The sequence below is a fragment of the Anabrus simplex genome, chromosome 3 (assembly GCF_040414725.1).
Source record: "Anabrus simplex isolate iqAnaSimp1 chromosome 3, ASM4041472v1, whole genome shotgun sequence".
Classification (NCBI taxonomy): domain Eukaryota; kingdom Metazoa; phylum Arthropoda; class Insecta; order Orthoptera; family Tettigoniidae; genus Anabrus; species Anabrus simplex.
Genome location: NC_090267.1, coordinates 499,964,511 through 499,983,882, shown reverse-complemented (window position 1 = coordinate 499,983,882; position 19,372 = coordinate 499,964,511). Strand labels below are relative to the sequence as shown.

General features: G+C 42.5%; 1 protein-coding gene across 1 annotated transcript in view; it reads left to right on the top strand.

The window, feature by feature from the left end:
- Positions 1-18,912, top strand: part of LOC136867479 (uncharacterized) — a 1,202,473-nt gene extending 1,183,561 nt beyond the window's left edge. Inside the window, exon 6 of the mRNA XM_067144689.2 lies at positions 18,650-18,912. Coding sequence (XP_067000790.1) covers positions 18,650-18,736 — 87 coding nt within the window. The 3' untranslated portion in view covers positions 18,737-18,912. The remainder of the gene's footprint in view (positions 1-18,649) is intronic.
- Positions 18,913-19,372: the final 460 nt, after the last annotated feature.

Sequence of the window (19,372 nt, the reverse complement as noted above, 5' to 3'; positions counted from 1 at the left end):
CACGACCACGTGCTCTTGTTTGGTAAACATAGCCACGTGCTTTATTGACAGCTGTCTCCTTGACGAACCCTAACCTCACTTTGGAGGACAATAGAGCGTCGCTAACCTCACTGCTGCCATCTTTACAGCGGTAAACCTCAAGGCTGCCACCTTATGCATGTTATAGCGGGGAATTTAAAATCCAACAACAGAACATTGCTAACCTCACTCTTGCCATCTTTACGGCAGTAAACCTCAAGGCTGCCACCTTATGCATGTTATAGCGTAGAATTTAAAATCCAACAACAGAACATTGCTAACCTCACTCTTGCCATCTTGAAAAGTTCAGTGTTCCAAACACTAGTTCGAAAAACGTAACTCATCGCACCTCGGGGATTTTCCATTCCTTGTTCTGAACATAAAACCATTTACCAATAAAGATTAATTTTCTACACTTAACAAAGTACAAGCGTTCTTGCTGATAGCGATCGATGAGGTTGTTGCTCCTTTAGCCCTTTAGCCCATTAGCCCTTTAGCCCTTTAGCCCTTTTGCCCATTAGCCCTTTTGCCTTCCATTCCTTGTTCTGAACATGAAACCATTTACAAATAAAGATTAATTTTCTACACTTAACAAAGTACAAGCGTTCTTGCTGATAGCGATCGATGTGGTTGTTGCACCTTTAGCCCTTTAGCCCTTTAGCCCATTAGCCCATTAGCCCTTTAGCCTATTAGCCCTACAAGGAATGTGCGGTAATCTAATCTTCTTAGAACAAAGGTATCCCCTGACATGTTCTAAACACATGTTGTATCGAGTACCGTGTTCTATTATAGTCTTGATCACTTATTGAGTGTTCTAAACACTTCAATCAATGTTCCGATCACATGATCACGGTATAGAGTGCAGTGTTCGATTCTAGTCTTGTTATGTTTCTTTAGTGATTTGCAAGTCTAAACATGCATAATGACGTCATCACTGCAGCACGTGCTTACTCTAGCTATTCCGATGCAGGTTTAAACTTGTTCGATAGAGCTATGCCTTGACATAAGAGGAGGCCTTAACAGCTTATGTATAGTCGCTATTGTCTAAAGATAGCTGCTGTGAAGAAAAAGCACGTCGAATTTTTCAAATTGCCCGCCACCAAATTTCAAAGGTATGAGGTTTAGTGCTGTAAAAATACCTGCGCGATGCAAAGCTAGCTTTCTTCATCAGAGCAGTCACCATCTTGTGTGAGCACCTCTAGGCCGTATCATAAGCAGCTGTGTATAGTCACCGTCTTGTCGCTGCTACCTTGCGCAAGCACACCTAGGGCGTCTCATAAGAGCAGCAGCCATCTTGTGCAAGCGCTCTTAAGCTGTCTCATAAGAAGCTATGTATAGCCGCCATCTTGTAGAATTAGATAGCTGCCAATGCCAAAGGGCCTAAGTAAGGATCGAACCGTTGATCTCATCATTAGACTATGTTTTTTTTCATGTTCCTGATACTGCAAACCTAGGTATCAGGTAGAAAATTTTTATCCGTTTTCGAGATATTTAACATTTTGCATTTAAGCCCTAAATTTAATGAATCGAACCTGCATGGCACGTTATACTCTCTACCATAGCTAGACCTGATCATGTTACGAAGACTTACTTCAATACAAGCTAAAACAGAGTGAATGCCAAAGGGCCTAAGTAGGAACCGAACCGTCGATCTCATCATTAGACTTATGCTATCATGTTCCTCGTACTGCGAACCGAGGTATTGGTCAGAAAAATTTTGTCCGTTTTGCTCTACGATGCACCGTTTTCGAGATATTTAACATTTTGCATTTAAGCCCCAAATTTAATGAATCGAACTAGCACGACACGTTAGCCTCTAAGCTAAGAGCAGCAGCTATCTTGCGCAAGCACCCTTAAGGCGTCTCATAAGGAGTCGTGTATAGCCGCCATCTTGCGTCCGCCATTTTGCGCAAGCATCCTTAGGGCGTCTCTAGTCATCTTGTGCAAGGACCCTTAAGTCGCCTCATAAGAGCAACCGCCATCTTGCGCAAGCATCTCTAGGGTGTCTCATAAGGAGCCATGTATAACCGCCATCTTACGCAAGCATCCCAAGGGAGTCTATGTATAGCGGCCATCTTGCATAAGCACCTTTAAGGAGTCATGTATAGCCACCATCTTGTGCAATTAGCGTCGAGAGAGGACTGATGTAGAATTTTTCTTTTTAAATTATCCGCCACCATATTTCAACTAAAGAGTGTAGCACTGAGCTCTATAGATTAAAGCTGGCGGATGACAGCTGACAAAAAGCACGTGAGTTTGTTTACTAAACAAGAGCACGTAGAATTTGCCGCCACCACATAGATGGCAGCACGGTGCTCTCTTGATTAAAGATGGCGGATGACAGCTAACAGAACTTTTCAAATTGCCCGCTACTACAGAGAGCAGCACGGTGCTCTGTAGATTAAAGATGGCGGATGACAGGTGATGAAATTGCCTGCATGATAGCAGCACAGTGCTCTATTGATTAAAGATGGTGGATGACAGCTGTCATAAAAAGCACGTGGCTTTGTTTACTAATCAAGAGCACATAGATTTTTCAAATTGCCGCCACCACATTTCAAAGGTATCTAGCTAAAGAGCGCAGCACTGAGGTTTGTGATGCAAGATGGCGGATGAGAACTGTCAGAAAAAAGCACGTGAGTTTGTTTCCAAACAAGAGCATGTAGAATTTTTCAAATTGCCGCCACCACATAGAGGGCAGCACGGTGCTCTCATGATTAAAGATGGCTGCTGTCACGTGGAATTGCCTGCCACCACAAAGAGGGCAGCACGGTGCTCAAAGATGGCTGCTATCAAAAAGCATTTTTCAAATTATCCGCCACCACATTTCAAAGGTAAGTAGCTAAAGAGGGCACCACTGTGCTCTATGGATTAAAGATGGAGGATGACAGCTGCACGTGGATTTGTTTATCTCGCTCTAGTAAGGTTAAGTTGGTAGCACTAAGGTTTAAGCCCGTTAAGATGGCAGCACTGCGGATGACAGCTGTGACGAATTTACATCTACTACGATAAAGAGGGCAGCACTGTGCTCTATAGATTAAAGATGGCGGATGTCAGCTGTCAAGAAAGCACATGGCTTTGTTTCCAAACAAGAGCACGTGGAATTTGTCGCCACCACATTTCAAAGGTAAGTAGCTAAAGAGGGCAGCACGGTGCTCTCTGGATTAAAGATGGCGGATGACAGCTGTCAAAAAAGCGCATGGGTTTGTTTCCAAACAAGAGAATGTAGAATTTTTCAAATTACCACCACCACAAAGAGGGCAGCACGGTGCTCAAAGATGGCTGCTGTCAAAAAGCATTTTTCAAATTATCCGCCACCACATTTCAAAGGTAAGTAGCTAAAGAGGGCAGCACTGTGATTAAAGATGGCGGATGACAGCTGTCAAAAAAGCACGTGAGTTTGTTTTCAAACAAGAGCACGTAGAATTTTTCAATTTGCCGCCACCACATAGAGGGCAGCACTGTTCTCTCTGGATTAAAGATGGCTGCTTGTCGAAGAGCATTTTTCAAATTATCCGCCACCACATTTCAAAGGTAAGTAGCTAAAGAGGGCAGCACTGTACTCTATAGATTAAAGATGGCGGATGACAGCTATCAAAAAGCACGTGGCTGTCAAAAAGCACGTGGATTTGTTTATCTCGAGCTAGTGAGGTTAAGTTGGTAGCACTAAGGTTTAGGCCCGTCAAGATGGCAGCACTGCCGATAAAAGGTGACGAAAGAGGGCAGCACGGTGCTCTGTAGTTTAAAGATGGCGGATGACAGCTGTCAAAAAAGCACGTGGCTGTCAAAAAGCACGTGGCTTTGTTTACCTCATGCTAGTTAGGTTAAGTTGGTACCACTAAGGTTTAGGCCCGTCAAGATAGCAGTACTGAGGTTAGCGATGCGTTGTTGTCTGTCAAAAAGCACGTGGCTTTGTTTACAAATCTGTCAAAAAGCACGTGGCTGTCAAGAAGCACATGGCTTTGTTTACCTCATGCTAGTTAGGTTAAGTTGGCACTACTGAGGTTTAGGCCCGTCAAGATGGCAGCAGTGAGGTTAGCGATGCGTTGTTGTCTGTCAAAAAGCACGTGGCTGTCAAAAAACACGTGGGTTTGTTTACCTCACGCTAGTTAGGTTGGGTTGGTACTAGTGAGGTTTAGGTCCGTCAAGATGGCAGCAGTGAGGTTAGCGTTGCGTTGTTGTCGATGACAGCTGTCAAAAAGCACGTGGCTTTGTTTACAAATTCAAATCTCGCGCCAAAATTCAAATTTCCCGCCAAAATTCAAATTTCCCGCGGGCGGCGGCGGCGGCGGCGGCGGAGGAGGAGGCGGGCGGAGGCGTGCGGCGGAGGAGGCGCCAGAACTCTCCCATTATACTACTGTTGTTGTTGTTGTCGTTGTGGTTTTGTGCCGTTATGATGGCAGCACTGAGGTTAGCGATGCAAGATGGCGGATGGCAGCTGTCAAAAAAGCACGCGGCTTTGTTTACAAAGAAGAGCACGTGGAATTTTTTAAATTGCCCGCTACCACATGCATAAGGTGGTAACAGTGAGGTTTAGCCCCGTCAAGATAGCAGCACTGAGGTTAGCGATGCGTTGTTGTTTAAATATGGCGGATGGCAGCTGTCAAAAAGCACGTAGCTGTCAAAAACACGTGGCTCTGTTTACAATTTCAAATCTTGCGCTAAGATTCAAATTTCCCGCCCGATGTCGTAAAGATGGCTGCACTGAGGTTTAGCCCCATCAAGATGGCATCAATGAGGTTAGCGATGCGTTGTTGTTTAAAGATGGCGGATGACAGCTATCAGAAAGCACTTGGATTTGTTTACAAACTCAAATCTCGGGCCAAAATTCAAATCTCTCGTCAAAATTCAAATTTCCCGCGGGAGGAGGAGGCCACTGCGGAAGACCTAAGGAGGTGGAGGCCGCCGAACCATCCCCTTATACTACTGACATTATTTACATGAATACGGAACTTCGTACTAGACACGATGTTGAGAACACACAGATGGATGACCTGCACACAAGTGAAACGTCAACTCAGTCTAGTGAAGATTCCCTGCAGAACATCTCCGATAGGACACGTAAAGTGTCAACCCTCGATATCCCACTATACTCTCCAACAGGAGAGACTGCTGAACTTAAGGCGCCTCTGAATCGATGGTTAACAACGTAGAGGAGAAAGAGTCGGACAACACAGGGAGGGAGATCAGAAACTCGCCTTCTGTCGCAAATTCACTTCCGGTAAAGAACCCCTCTAAATTAAAAACAGTACGGTCCTCAAAAGAGGTCACGCATAAGGCAACGCAGGCATACATAAGTCCCAAGGACCCCAGATTAAATAAGACACTCCTCAGGTTCTTCAGGTGATCGATGCTGCACGCGGGACATAGACTAACCACTTTGGTTATTATGGCAATGTTATTAACGTAGACGATAATGGCACTGAATATCAACTGTATACAAACTTTAAATAAGCAACTGCTACTAAAACAACTCATCGGAGACCAGGACATTGATATTGTTCTACTACAGGAAGTTGCCTCAATCGATCTGCAGCCCATTCCTGGCTACGAAATTCTTGTGAATGTAAATGAGAATAAACGAGGTACCGCTATATTCATTAAGGACAGCGTCCCATACACTAACCCTATCTTTCTCTTGAAAGCGCGAGGGATCAGCATACGTGTTAGAGATCTACTGATTGTTAATGTCTATGCACCTTCAGGTTCGCAGGCCAGATCTGAAAGACTACAGCTGTTTACACCAGATATCCTACCTCTTATTCAACAGTTCCAAGGTAACATGATACTTGGCGGCGATTTTAATGCCGTCATGTCATCGAAAGACCAAACTGATTCTTATCAAAGTTGTCCAGCTTTGGCTGCTTTGATACAAGGTTTACACCTAAAAGATACTTGAGAACTGAAAAGGTCGCCATCTGACGGATACACTTATTTCCTGCAACATAGGAGCTTTCCGATTAGATCGAATTTATGTCAGCAATAATTTGGAGGGAAAAGTACGCGTCGTGGATGTATATCCGGCGGAATTTTCAAGTCATTGTGCATATATATGCAAATTACGGCAACCAGCTCTAGGCCCAGCCCGTGGAAGAGGCTCGTGGAAACTATATCAAACTATCTTACTGGATACAGAGTTACAAGAACAACTTCCCACAGAATGGCAATGATGGGGACGACAAATAAACCGATATAACGACACCTTGGACTGGTGGCTGTTATATGCAAAACCCCGAGTTATGAAATTCATGAGGGCCATCGCATGTATAGGCATAAAATTGACTTTTACTATCAATGTTTACGCCAGCTATATGCAGAAGACCCTACCAACCCCATGAGTTATTGCAGAATAAAACAAGTAAATTTCTGACATACCACCGGAGGTACCAAGAAGGACTAAAAATACGTGCCCGAGACAATCAATGTAATAGTGAGGAAACGCCTTCAGTTTATCATCTAATCCGGGGAGGACTCCAATACTCCTATGGATCACCAAGACCGGTTTTCTGACGGCATACGAGGACGAGTACGCCTTTGCAATCAAAACAACTTATGCATGTTGTTAACAGAAGAAGAAGTGTACCAAGCTATCATAACAAGCGCGTTAAATAGATCTCCTGGGATAGATGGATTTGGAAAAGAATTCTATGCCGTGCTGTGGACGGTCATCAAGAATGAACTCATTGACGCTTTAAACAATACTCTTGAACCGGGAAGGAATATTGATCGGATGAAAGAAGGTGTAATATTACTCGTTTCAAAAATGCCGCATCCCAAAACTACGGCTGACTATCGTCTCATCACCATTTTAAATTTCGATTACAAGATATTCACCCGATGTTTGAAAGGTAGACTTATCGCTTTTTGTTGAGGACACAACATTCAGCCATCAATCCGGTGCAGTCTAAGGACGCAGTATCCTTAATACCGTATGTGACATTCGAGACACAATAAGCAAATCATTGACGGAAAATCAACGTAGACAGCTCATTTCACAGGATTTTCACCATGCTTTTGATAGAGTAAATCACAGATATCTGCTGGAGGTATTTAAAGCTCTGGGTTTCAACGCCAAATTTACGTCAATAATTGAGAAAATAGTGATTGGTGGGACATCGAGGATTAATATGAATGGCTACTTAACAGGTGCAAACAGAATTGGGAGAGGAGTTCGGCAGGGTTGTCCTTCATCTATGGTAATGTTTGTTATCTCGTTAGAACCCTTTATTAGTAATTTAAAAGCCCACCTTCTCTCCAGGAACCTTGGATATATTTGCTTATGCTGATGATCTCACTCTGATTTTCGACCACAACACAGATTTCCAACAGCTACTCACGCAACTAGAGATATACGGTCACTATTCTGGAGCAGTCCTGAACTTTCAGAAGACCAAGACTATGCTCATAGGTAATAGAAGTAGAGAGTACAGAGGTGTTCCGCCCTGGATGAATGTAACAGAAGAAATTAAGATATTAGGAGTGACATTTTTCAATAGCGTGCAGAAGATGATTCAGAAGGACTGGTCCCATGCCCTCACTGCTGTGAAAGGCGTTCTACAACAAGCTAAATATAAATTACTACTCCTGCAGCACAGAATACTGTATGCAAACATATATGGGCTTACCAAATGTGGTATATAAGCCAAATCTTGCCTATGCCACGACTGATAGCATTCGGATAGCTTCAGCAATAGGATGGTATTTATGGCAGGGTGCAATATTCCGGATCAGTAGAGCTACACTTTCACTAGCTAGATCTGAAGGAGGACTCGCTCTTGTTGACGTGCATACCAAAACCAAAGCGCTCTTCCTTAAACGAAATTTGCAATTTATGCAATCACCTGGACATCTCCACATCAAAAATATTTCTAAAGCAATGGTGCAACCCCAATGAGGGTAGTAATCCACCAGCAGTGTATGATATCAATCACCATGCGCCGCATGCAAGGTACTTAAGATGTGAACTGAGTTATCTTCCCCGGGACCTCCTTACATCTACAGAAATAACAACGAATAACTTGTACATCCATATGCTCCGACAACAATATCAAGCCCCTACCGCTGATTGTCAACTGGTACCGTGCAGTTCCCGAAACACCTCGGGGCACATGGCACATGATAAAATACCCACGAATAGTAAGCTACACCGCATCCACATGAAAGAAAGCGATTTGTGCACGTTCTGTAGGAACTGTACTGATACCATACATCACAGACTTGCTCAGTGTCAAATCATCCAGCAGGTGTGGAGAAAATTTAGGGGGCTATTACAAACCGTTATAACTCAGTTAGACGTCTACATTGCATCTGACTGGTAAATAAGTCCCACCTTCAGTTTGAGGCCATCTGAACTGAACAGTGCAGTATTGCTGCTACTAGCGTGTTACACACTAAAAGTCCTGGTAGTGAAGAAGATATATTCTCGGATATGAGTGCCTGGAACGCTCTTACTTGTCCAACTAAAAGGAAGTGCCCCGTGAATTATGCCAGTAAACTAGCTGGCTTATGCTAACCTAATGCAGTGCGGTTCCAAAAACTGGGCGCTCCGGCATACAGTGTGAAGTGAAAAAGGAATGGACGAAAGGAACAGTAAATCTCTTGAATGTGCTTACTTGTTTGAACTTAGTGTGGAACTTTAAAAACAAAAAGTGTTATGATTTTTCTGGTTAAATATTGTTGTTTGCCAATTTAAAGGTATAAATATTATTTTAAGTTCAAAACACTGCAAAGAAACAGCGTCATATTATATTTAGTTCACGAACTTCAGGCAAAAGGAAGTTGCGAAGATGGTGTTGATTGTACTTTTTTCTTTCTTTTCTGTGTTCATTTTGTTAAACGATTGGAAAGTATTATCCATGTATTACTGTTGTTTCTAAATAAGTCAGTTAAAAGAATTGTACATCTTGAATTGATGTTAAGTATTCTCTGTTGTAAAATACTGAAAAGCATTGTGTCAATAACATTTAAGATTTTTAAAAACCAAACTTCGGGTCTACGAAAAAAAAAGTTCAATAAGTTATTGACTGTAGTACACGAGTGTACGCCATGTTGCCTATACTGTATGCGCCAGTCCACGAACTTACTGACTGTAGTAATATTTCAAGAAAGCCTCTAAGTGGATGTTGACGCACGCCCTACTGATGAAGCTGGGAAGCAGAAAAGAACTCATCAGTGCTCAGAAGAGGTGCATGTAGAAGAACTGCTTGATATAGGTATGGAGAGAGCGCGTTTATTTGTTGATGGCAGTGTATGATGAAGTAGATATCCGTCTGTTTTAATTTCTGTTATATTTTTCCTATCTCTTTCTGGTGCTCTCTCTTCCCACACCGATCTATCAGTATTTTTATATTCTTCTCTGCGTCCCTGTATCTCTATACATAACTCAGTCCAATGATTAAGTGATGCTTTAATGCTCAGATATTAGCTTCGGTTCCGGTAAATCTCTAACATAAATTCTGCTTAGCTAGAAACGCCGCAGTAAACCCTCTCCCGCAGTAAATTTCACAACCACACTGTAGTAAAAGTGTTACTATAGTGTGACACAGTTCCGCGTCACGTTGTAGTAAGAGCTGCGGAACGACCAGAGCTCTTGTTGGGCTCATCATCATCCAAGGGTTTTACGGCAGCGTGCATGTGGAGATGAGCTCTTTCACTTTCAGTATCGCGCACATGTGTGGGGAATGGTGAGGAATACAGACTGCAAACACTGAAGCAAGCAAAAACAAAGTCCCCGGGTGGAATTGCGGCTGGCCTCTGTCATCTCGCTGTTGTCGCTTAAACACTCTAGACTCTACGGGGGACAGAAAAATCTTTCTTCCGAAAATCAAATTGTCATAAATATGTCTTCCTGTCGTAGCCATCGAACGGTGGCTGCTAATTTCAGATGGCAACCAGCCTTAAGACATAACCCCATGGTTGCTAGGTAACACTGTCAGACGATCCATCTATCCCTTACAGCACTGGCTGCACGGATGCTATGGCAACATTGTGTGGCCATCCATCCATGCCTTACACCACTGCCTGCACGATTGCTGGGTAACATTGTGTGGCCATCCATCCATACCTTACATCACAGTCTGCACGGTTGCTAGGTAACATTATATGACCAACCATCCACACCTTACATCAGAGCCTGCACGGTTGCTAGGTAACATTGTCTGTTCATCCATTTATACCTTACATTACAGGGGAGCACGGTTGCTTGGTAACATTGTCTTGCCATCAATCTATACCATACGTCACTTGTTTTTGCATTCGATGGATTATAGTTTTCTGAAATAAATTTAAAAAATTCAGCAAAGAATGTAGTATGTTTCACTAAGTTGTTTTATGACGTGTAGCATATATGCTACATACGGACTGAGGAGGTTATGAGAAAAATATAGGACCTGCTATTGGTCCAGGGCGCGTAAATTTAGCTCCCTCTTCCATTCATTCCCACATGCCTTCATCATTTCACTATGCTTTATTATTCTCTCCTCAGACCACTTTGGACCGGTTTCCCTGGAATACTTCCATTCTTAAATGTTTCGTTTTTTTAATCTCTCTTTCCATAGTTCCCACTTCTCTCAGTTTATTTATTTCTAAATCTTTCTTGTCCCCTTGTATCCAGCTTGTTGTTAGCCTTTTCTCCCCAAAGTACTTAAATATGTGTTTTGCTAATCTGCTGTCATCCTTTTGTTAGACATGTCCAAAAACAGCAATCTCCTTTTCCTTTTTTCGCTAAATTTCTATGTTCTTGTATACTTCCTTACTACTTCCTAATTTCCATTGTTCTATTGTTTTCATTGATCCTAAGATTTTTCTCATCATTCTTCTTTCTAATACTTCTAGTTTATCGAAACTCTAGTTCAAACCTAGGCATTCACATTGTAGTGCCTAATTTTAAGATTTTTTAGATAAGCATTTCTTGTTGTGAAAATTCACAGTGATACCATACGCCCTTTCCGTCTTGTATAACCTTTATTCTACAGCAGACTATATTTCTATATTTCTAAACCATTTTCTTTTATTATTATTATCATCACTTTCTCTAGAATTATATCAAAGCTGAAATTTTCTTAGTAATTCATTGTATCCAAAATGATATTTAGATGGAATTGAGGGCTTAATGGCCTTTTATACTACTAGTTGAATTAAAATTAATCATTATAATGATATGTTTGTCCCGAAATTACCCGGAAAGCATTTAGGAATATAAATAATAGTACCACAATAATTAACCTGAGAATACTGACCGAATCTCATAAATTCGTCTTAAATCTTTGAATTTCAAAGCGATAACTAGTTATCAATTCTATTACTCAACAGGTCAAAGGATACTAAGCCTGTAATTGGCAGTCACTACTTTTCAAATGAAAATATTACATACAAACACCATCATTATCATTATATACCGTTATGCCTTTCAGAGTTCAGTCTGCAAGCCTCTGTGAATTAACTAAACATTGCACAATCCTCTATTTGCAACTAGTGCAGTGACCTCATTTATTTCAATACCTCTTATCTTTAAATTGTTACAAACCTAGTCTAGCCATCGTCGTCTTGGTCTCCCTCAACTTCTCTTACCTTCCATAACAGAATCCATTAATCTCCTAGGTAACCTATCCTCCTCCATTCGCCTCACATGACCCTACTGCCGGAGCCGGTTTATGTGTACAGCTTCATCCATCGAGTTCATTCCTAATTTAACCTTTATCTTCTCATTCCGAGTGCCCTCCTGCCATTGTTCCCACCTGTTTGTACCAGCAATCATTCTCGCTACTCTCTTGTATATTACTTCTAACTTATGTATCAGACATCCTGAGTCCACCCAGCTTTTTCTTCCGCAAACCAAAGTTGATCTGAAAAACAGACCGATGTAAAGGCAGTTTCGTCCGGGAGCTGACTTCCTTCTTACAGAATACTGCTGATCGCAACTGCGAGCTCACTGCATTAACTTTACTACACATTGATTCAATCTCACTTAGTATATTACCATCCTGAGAGAATACACAACCTAAATACTTGAAATTATCTACCTGTTCCAGCTTTTTATCACCAATCTGACGTTCAGTTCTGTTGAATGTCTTACCTACTGGCATCAATTTAGTCTTCGAAAGGTTAATTTTTCATACCATACTCATTACACCCATTTTCAAGTTCCAAGATATTAGACTTCAGGATTTCGGCACAGTCTGTCATTAATACCAAGTCGTCAGCATAGGCCAGACTGCTTACTACATTTACACCTAACTGAATCCCTCCCTGCCACTTCATACCTTTCAGCAGATGATGCATATAAACTGCGAACAGCAAAGGTGAAAGATTACAGCCTTGTCTAACCCCTGTAAGTGCCCTGAACCATGAACTCGTTCTACCATCAATTTTCACTGAATCCCAATTGCCAAGATATATGTCTGACTGATTCCAATAATCTACAATTAATTCCATAGGCCCCCAGTATGGCGAACATTTTTTCCCTCGGTGCCCTGTCATATGCTTTCTCTAGATCTACGAAACATTAACACAACTGTCTATTCCTCTCGTAAAGTTTTTCAATTACCTGGCGCATACTGAAAATCTGATCCTGACAGCCCCTCTGTGGTTTTAAACCACACTGGTTTTCATCGAACTTCCTCTCAATGACTGATCGCACCCTCCCTTCCAAAATGCCAGTGAACACTTTGCCTGGTATGAGATACGTCAATCCTTCCTGTTCCCTTGCTTACAGATAGGTGCAATTACTGATTTTGTCCAATCTGAAGATACCTTACCAACACACAGTGCTAATCGTACTATTCTATGAAGGCATTTCATCCCTGCGTTCCCACTATACTTCATCATTTCAGGTCTAATCTCATGTATTCGTGCTGCTTTATGAAAATGGAGTTTATTTTCTATCCTTTCCACTTCCCCAAGCGTAATTTCACCAACATCATTTTTCTCCTCCCCATGAGCATGTTTGTTCACGACACCACGAGGGAGATTTCCTTTTGCGCTGAGAAGACTTTCAAAATATTCCCTCCACCGCTCCATTGATTCCCTGTGATCTATTACGAGTTTACCTAAATTACCCAAAAAACTGTTCATTTCCTTTTTGTCTCCCTTGCTAAGATTCCTTTCTTACTGTCCAGAAAAGTGTCCCTGCTGCTTAACATAGCCTTTCCAGATTATTACAAAAATCTTCCCACAACTTCTTTTTGGATTCAACAACTAGTTGTTTTGCTCCGTTACTTTCATCTACGTACATTTCCCTGTCTGCATTGACCCTTGTGTGGAACCATTTATGACAAGGCTTCTTTTTACGATTACAAGCTGCTTTCACTTCATCATTCCACCAAGATGTTCGCTTTTTCCCATCTTTACACACAGTCGTTCCTAGGCATTCTCTTGCTGTTCCTACTACAGCATCCCTGTAGGCCACCTATTCTGTTCCTATATCCTGAACCTACTTACTGTCCACTGTTCGAAACTTCTCACTAATCATATCCATCTACTTCTGTCTAATTTCCTCGTCCTGGAGATTTTTTACCCTTATTCGTTTGCAGACAGATTTCGCTTTCTCTATCCTACGCCTCTATCCTACGTACATTCCTCACATAATTCCTGAATTAGAAGCCTGTTAAGATATAGTCTATTATGGATCTGGTACCCCTAGCTTCCCATTTTAGCGGTGAATAGCCTTACGCTTGAAGAATGTGTTCGTAACTGCTAAACCCATACTAGCACAGAAGTCCAGCAAACGTTTCCCATTCCTATTACTTTCCATATCTTCCCCATATTTACCAATTATCGCATCCTTCAGTTCTGTTTCCAACTCTCGCATTGAAATCGTCCATTAACAATTTCCTATCCCTGCTGTTGACCCTGACTTCGATGTCACTAAATGCTTCATAAAACTTGTCAACTCCATCTTCATCTGCACCCTCTCACGGCGAATACACTGAGACAATTCTCGTCGTAATTCCTCCAACTGCCAAATGTACCCACATCATTCGCTCATTTACGTGCCTAACAGAAACTATGTTGCGTGCAACAGTATTCCTTATAAACCGCCCTATGCCACACTCTACCCTTCGCTTTTTAACACCCGTCAGGTGTACTTTATAATCTCTTCCTCGTTATATACCCTTACCCGAATATCACTTACTCCTATAAATATAATTTCCATTTATTTTAGAAAGACCTCCTGTATTTACAGGCTGCCGCTAAGAACAAGAATATCACTTACTCCTATAAATATAATTTCCATTTATTTTAGAAAGACCTCCTGTATTTACAGGCTGCCGCTAAGAACAAGGTAAAACATATCAATTTTATGTACATATGTATTAATAAAAGAACATTCAAAATAAGCTGTAGAGGTGGTGCCTCATGATCTTGATAGAGCCTCAGAGGACGAGGGTCACGATTTCCGGGATGAGCTTCATTGGGAGTTGGAAGCGCTTCCATGTGGCGACGAAGTGACGAGGTATGGTACCGCGATCTCCGACCATTATCCCTATTATTTCAATTTCCTGAAGGTGCTATTTAGATTTGTAGTAAGGGATAGTTGGTTTGTATTTGTTAATCTTTTCTAGATTAACCTCCTCTGGCTGACCGCTATGGTGCTCGAACCTGACCGTCGGATCTAATATGAATCCTTGAGAGCTGTTTTCTTTAAAGGCTATGATGTCAATTCTTTGCGAACTACCATTTACGGCCAGTCCGTGTACCTCCTCATGTACACTGAATCCCTTCTTTCTCAGTTCTGCGGCAATGAAGGATCTGATCTGGCGGTGCCGCGTGTTTCTAAGGAGCTCCCCGCGTGTGCAGAATCCCAGGACATGACCAAGAGTTTCTTTCTCTCCGTGGCAATGCCGACAGAGGTTGTAGTCCAGGGATCTGCCTGGCAATGAGCGCACCGCAGAAACATTAGCAGTCATCTTTATAGCCTCTCTCCACTCATTACAAGACAGTCCGGTATGATCTCGCACCCAAGAGTTTGCTTGTGTATACTCTTTGTAAAGTCCCTTTTGCGGTAGTGAACACCAGGAGGTGAATTCACGTTCTCGTAGCTCTTAACGGATCTTCTTAGTATTGTACAGGCCGCTCTTGGCGGTTATTTTCTGGGTATCAGCGTTTGTTAGTTTTAGGCGTTCTATACATTCCCGACTCTCCGCGTGACAATCCCTCGAAGCGACACCAAGTGGATGTTTAGTCTTCAGCAAAATATTGCAGGCATTAATGCATTGTAGGTAAACTTCCCACGAGGTTTTAAACAGAGCGAGTCCTTTGTATTCTTTCCGGTGTACATCATGCCATCTGGGGTATCCGTCGGCAACTGCAATATCTCCTTTGTTGCACTTTTAATCATTTTATCGCTATCGGATAAAAATTTCTGTGCAATTTTCTTGAAACTGCATGTCAGGAAAGGGTATATCAGGGTGGGACAGATTGAGGAATTTAGTACTATGAGCTTTTGGTCTTCCTTAAGCAGTGGCGACGATGTTAGAAGTTGAAGCTTATTGTGAAGTTTTTCATTACAGCAGTCTCGTCGAACACTAGAGTATCCCTGAAGGTAGTTCCAAGGTAACGAATTTGTTCGCCGTCTCCGATTAAGTCAATGCTACAGTCTTCTTCCACGGATAGCGACCCTTGCTTCAACTCACCTCGGATTACACATATCCCTGTACACTTCTGTGAATTGATATCAAGACCAATTTCTTCGAACCTCCTGCGGGCTAGTCGAGTAAGATCTAAGGTGGCTTCTTTATTCTTCCCCATGATGACGGTGTCATCGGCAAAGCCCATTACGGTTATGGATGGTAGTTCGGGTGACAGAGATGCCCCGTAATGCCGCGAGAGACTATCTTCGCTTAGCTCGTCTAAGATATGATCTACGACTAAGTTATAGAGGGCTGGTGATAATGGGGATCCCTGCATCACACCTCTCTTTATCGGGATAGGTTTTGTTCTACCTTTCAGCGTTTCGATTTGAGTGACGTTCCCGGTCTGAAGGTTGAAAATTATGTCTCTCAGTTTTGAGGGTATTCCTTCGGACTGTAGGGTTTTTAGAAGGTGGCTGTGACCGATATTGTCAAATGCCTTTCGAATGTCCAAGAAAATTACCGTGATGTCTTCTTTCCTCTGTTTAGCAAATTTTAACAATGCGCCGAGAATGGAAGTATTTATAATGGTGCCTGGAGTTGAACAGAATCCTCGCTGGTGTTCACTATAGTGGATGTACTCACGTAGGCGACTGTAAAGTACTCTTTCTATTACCCTCCTAATGACTGAACAGAGAGTGATGGGTCGCCAGTTCGATACGGCCTTCTGATCGCCTTTCTTATATAGCAAAATTGTTCGTGCCTTCCGCAGACATTCGGGAATTTCGCCAGTTTGTACCATTCTGGTTGCTATTTTTGCGATGATAGGCAGTATGTCGTCGTCTTTAAGGGCTCTCATCAAAACACGTTCCGGGCCCGGTGCAGTATCCACTGCGATATGATGGACGACAGCGGTCGACACGGTGGGCACGAACGTTTCATTAATTTCCACACGCTCCGCTTTAGTGATTTTTGAAGGGTAAGTTTCCCTTTCGTGTAAATTTTCATTGGAAAATGTATCGGAAAAGGAGCTATGGATGTTTCCAAGGTCGATTTTACACACCTCGGACTTGTTTTCCAACACGCGCCTCACTGCCTTCCGTCTCTGATTGTAAAACTGGTACTGGGTCAGTTCGTAGTTATATTTGTTTCGCCTTTTTCCGCGGGCACGTTAGTCTGCACGCTGTGGATTTGACGAGTGACTCTGGTGTTTTTCGTTAAGAGCTAGACGGCGTTTCTTCCTAGCCTCACAAAATTTGATTGCTGGGTGTTTGGGGCCAGGCAGGAGGTTAATCGATGTGAAGAGGAATGTTGCGAAATCTTGAACCAATTTATTATAGCCATGATCGTCGTTGAATTGTTCAAATTTTGATTTCCAAACGCGAATTTCTTGTTTGTATTTTAGAGATGAATTATCTGTCTACAAGATCCCGTGCAGCTGCGGCCAGGTATACATAGGGACCACCAAGCGCAGCATCGCCACACGACTGAAGGAGCATAACAGACATAGCCGGCTGGGACAGACAGATAGATCATCAGTCGCTGAATACTCGCTGCTAGCAGGCCATGACATACAGTACAACAACACCGAAGTACTGTCAACTACTGTGTCTTATCACGCCCGGTTACAGAGGGAAGTCATTGAAATCCTAAAGCATACCAACAGCTTCAACCGTAAGGAGGAATCTGAACGGGTAAACAAAGCCTGGTTTCCAGTCCTGAAACTCTATCCCTGAAGGACACGATAGCCGCGGCAGACCAGAAGAAAGCAACGGGTGATCGGCTGCCTGTCTCCGCCAAGGCAGGTCAGTGTACATCGGGCTCCCTAACGCTTCAACCATTGGCCGAAGAACAGCCAATCAGCGACCGCCCCTCACCATAGCGGCCAATAGGCGAGCAGCGTACCGTATCCTGCACTATATAAGTAGGTGGAATTACACAGCACTTCATTCCACTGAGAGCTTCGCTGCTATCGAAGTCAGTCGGAACCCTTGACAATGCCGAACGCAGTCTTCGGTGAAACGTCGGGACATTCACTCGCTCCTGGACCACGGCCTACAAGCCCGGAAAACGCTGACATGAATTGTAACGCCGGCCGTGAAAGCCTCAATTGCTACATTTGCCAAGTATGTTTTCATTAATCAAAAACGAAAGTTAGAGGTTCGAATTACCCTCGATATCTTCCTCGCTTTTCTCTAACTAGGTGTTTTCAATATCTAAACTCTTGTTAAACTTCGTTGTGGTTGTACCTGAAAACCTTAGGTTGAGGACACGAATTTACTATGTCCGGCTCCATGACTGAATCATCAGCGTACTCGAGTTCGGTTCAGAGGTTCGATTCCCGCTCAGGTCGAAGATTGTAACCTTAAGTGCTTATTTCCCATGGATCAGGAACATGATGTTTATACTCTCCCCAATGTTTCTGAAACTCACGCACCACATAAAACAGCGGCACATGCTGCTCACCCTTGTTGGAGGGTCTGCCTTACAAGGGCTGCACCGGGCTAGGAACAGCCACTCTAAATTGTTATAGTCAGTATTGTGATGGGGACAGACTACTTGAGCTTGGAATGCAAAGCAGTCGATTTTTGTGTAGATGGCTACGGAACCACAGTGCTGCAATCAGGCGGAGAAACAGTTCAATAATACTAAGTCTGGTGTTCCTTGATTCATGATCTCTCTGACTGTCCGTGTTTACATTACAGTGAAGCGGAGTTCAGCCAGTCGGAGACGATTTGTTATCTAACAGTGCGGAACGTAATTACAGTACGGTAAAGTGTCATACACCTCCTGACAGTCGGATCTACACTGAATCCTTGACAACTACTTTCCCTTATTGCCTGTCAATGTTCCTCTTCATGCACACTGAGACACTTCCTCGATGAAGGATGTGATTTGATGTTACGGGACACTTAGGCTGCTTTGATTACTGTATTGAAGAATAAATCTTAATAACTTGGTTCCTCACCTCATTGAAATTGTTTAGACATACTCAATAAATTTCTCCCAACAAACCACTTCTTATATTATAAACTAATTTTCCGTTTCCTTTCTGTTTACAGATGGTGGCGATCTACGGTGTTATAAAGTTCAACAACATGCTGCGGGCTGGTATCACGTGGAAGGGGCCGGAAGCGATTGAACTCTGATATCAGCCTTCTGGTAGCAGTGAAAACAGTGACTCTGATGACGCTCTGATCACGACGTACCAGTCCTGTGGAGACGCTGTTTAATAAAGACTGATAGAAGTCACCAACAGCAAGGACCATGAACATATAATTGCGTAGACTATTTTAGTATCAAATAGTTTTTCTAAATATCAATTAATCCCACTGTACAGAAAAAATGATTGTAAACATACCACGAGCTGCAATGCCACTGAATTTCGAAGTGCTTCCTATGTTTAATTTTGTACAATATGAAGTAAAATATTAAGTTTGTTCTGCATAGAAAGCAATTTCTTTTATACAGATCTTCCCATGTCGTCTAACACCTGTTGTACACCATCAAATGTTTCTTTCAATTGAATATTCCACAAGAACAATTGTCAATTTTTAAAGATTGTTCAACTTTCCTGAAGGTTTAACAAATTAGAAAAGATTTGGCAAAATTTGATAGGATTTTGTTTCAAAGTGGAGGAAAGACAAGCAGCAGCCCGCCAACTGGCCATGATTGTTAGAGCGTGAAGTCTATACGGTCTGCCACCGTGGCTAGTGTTGGCCGGCAGGGAAGGAGAGGTGGGGGTATACAATTTGTAATCACTAGATTAAGTGCCAAAGGCCTGG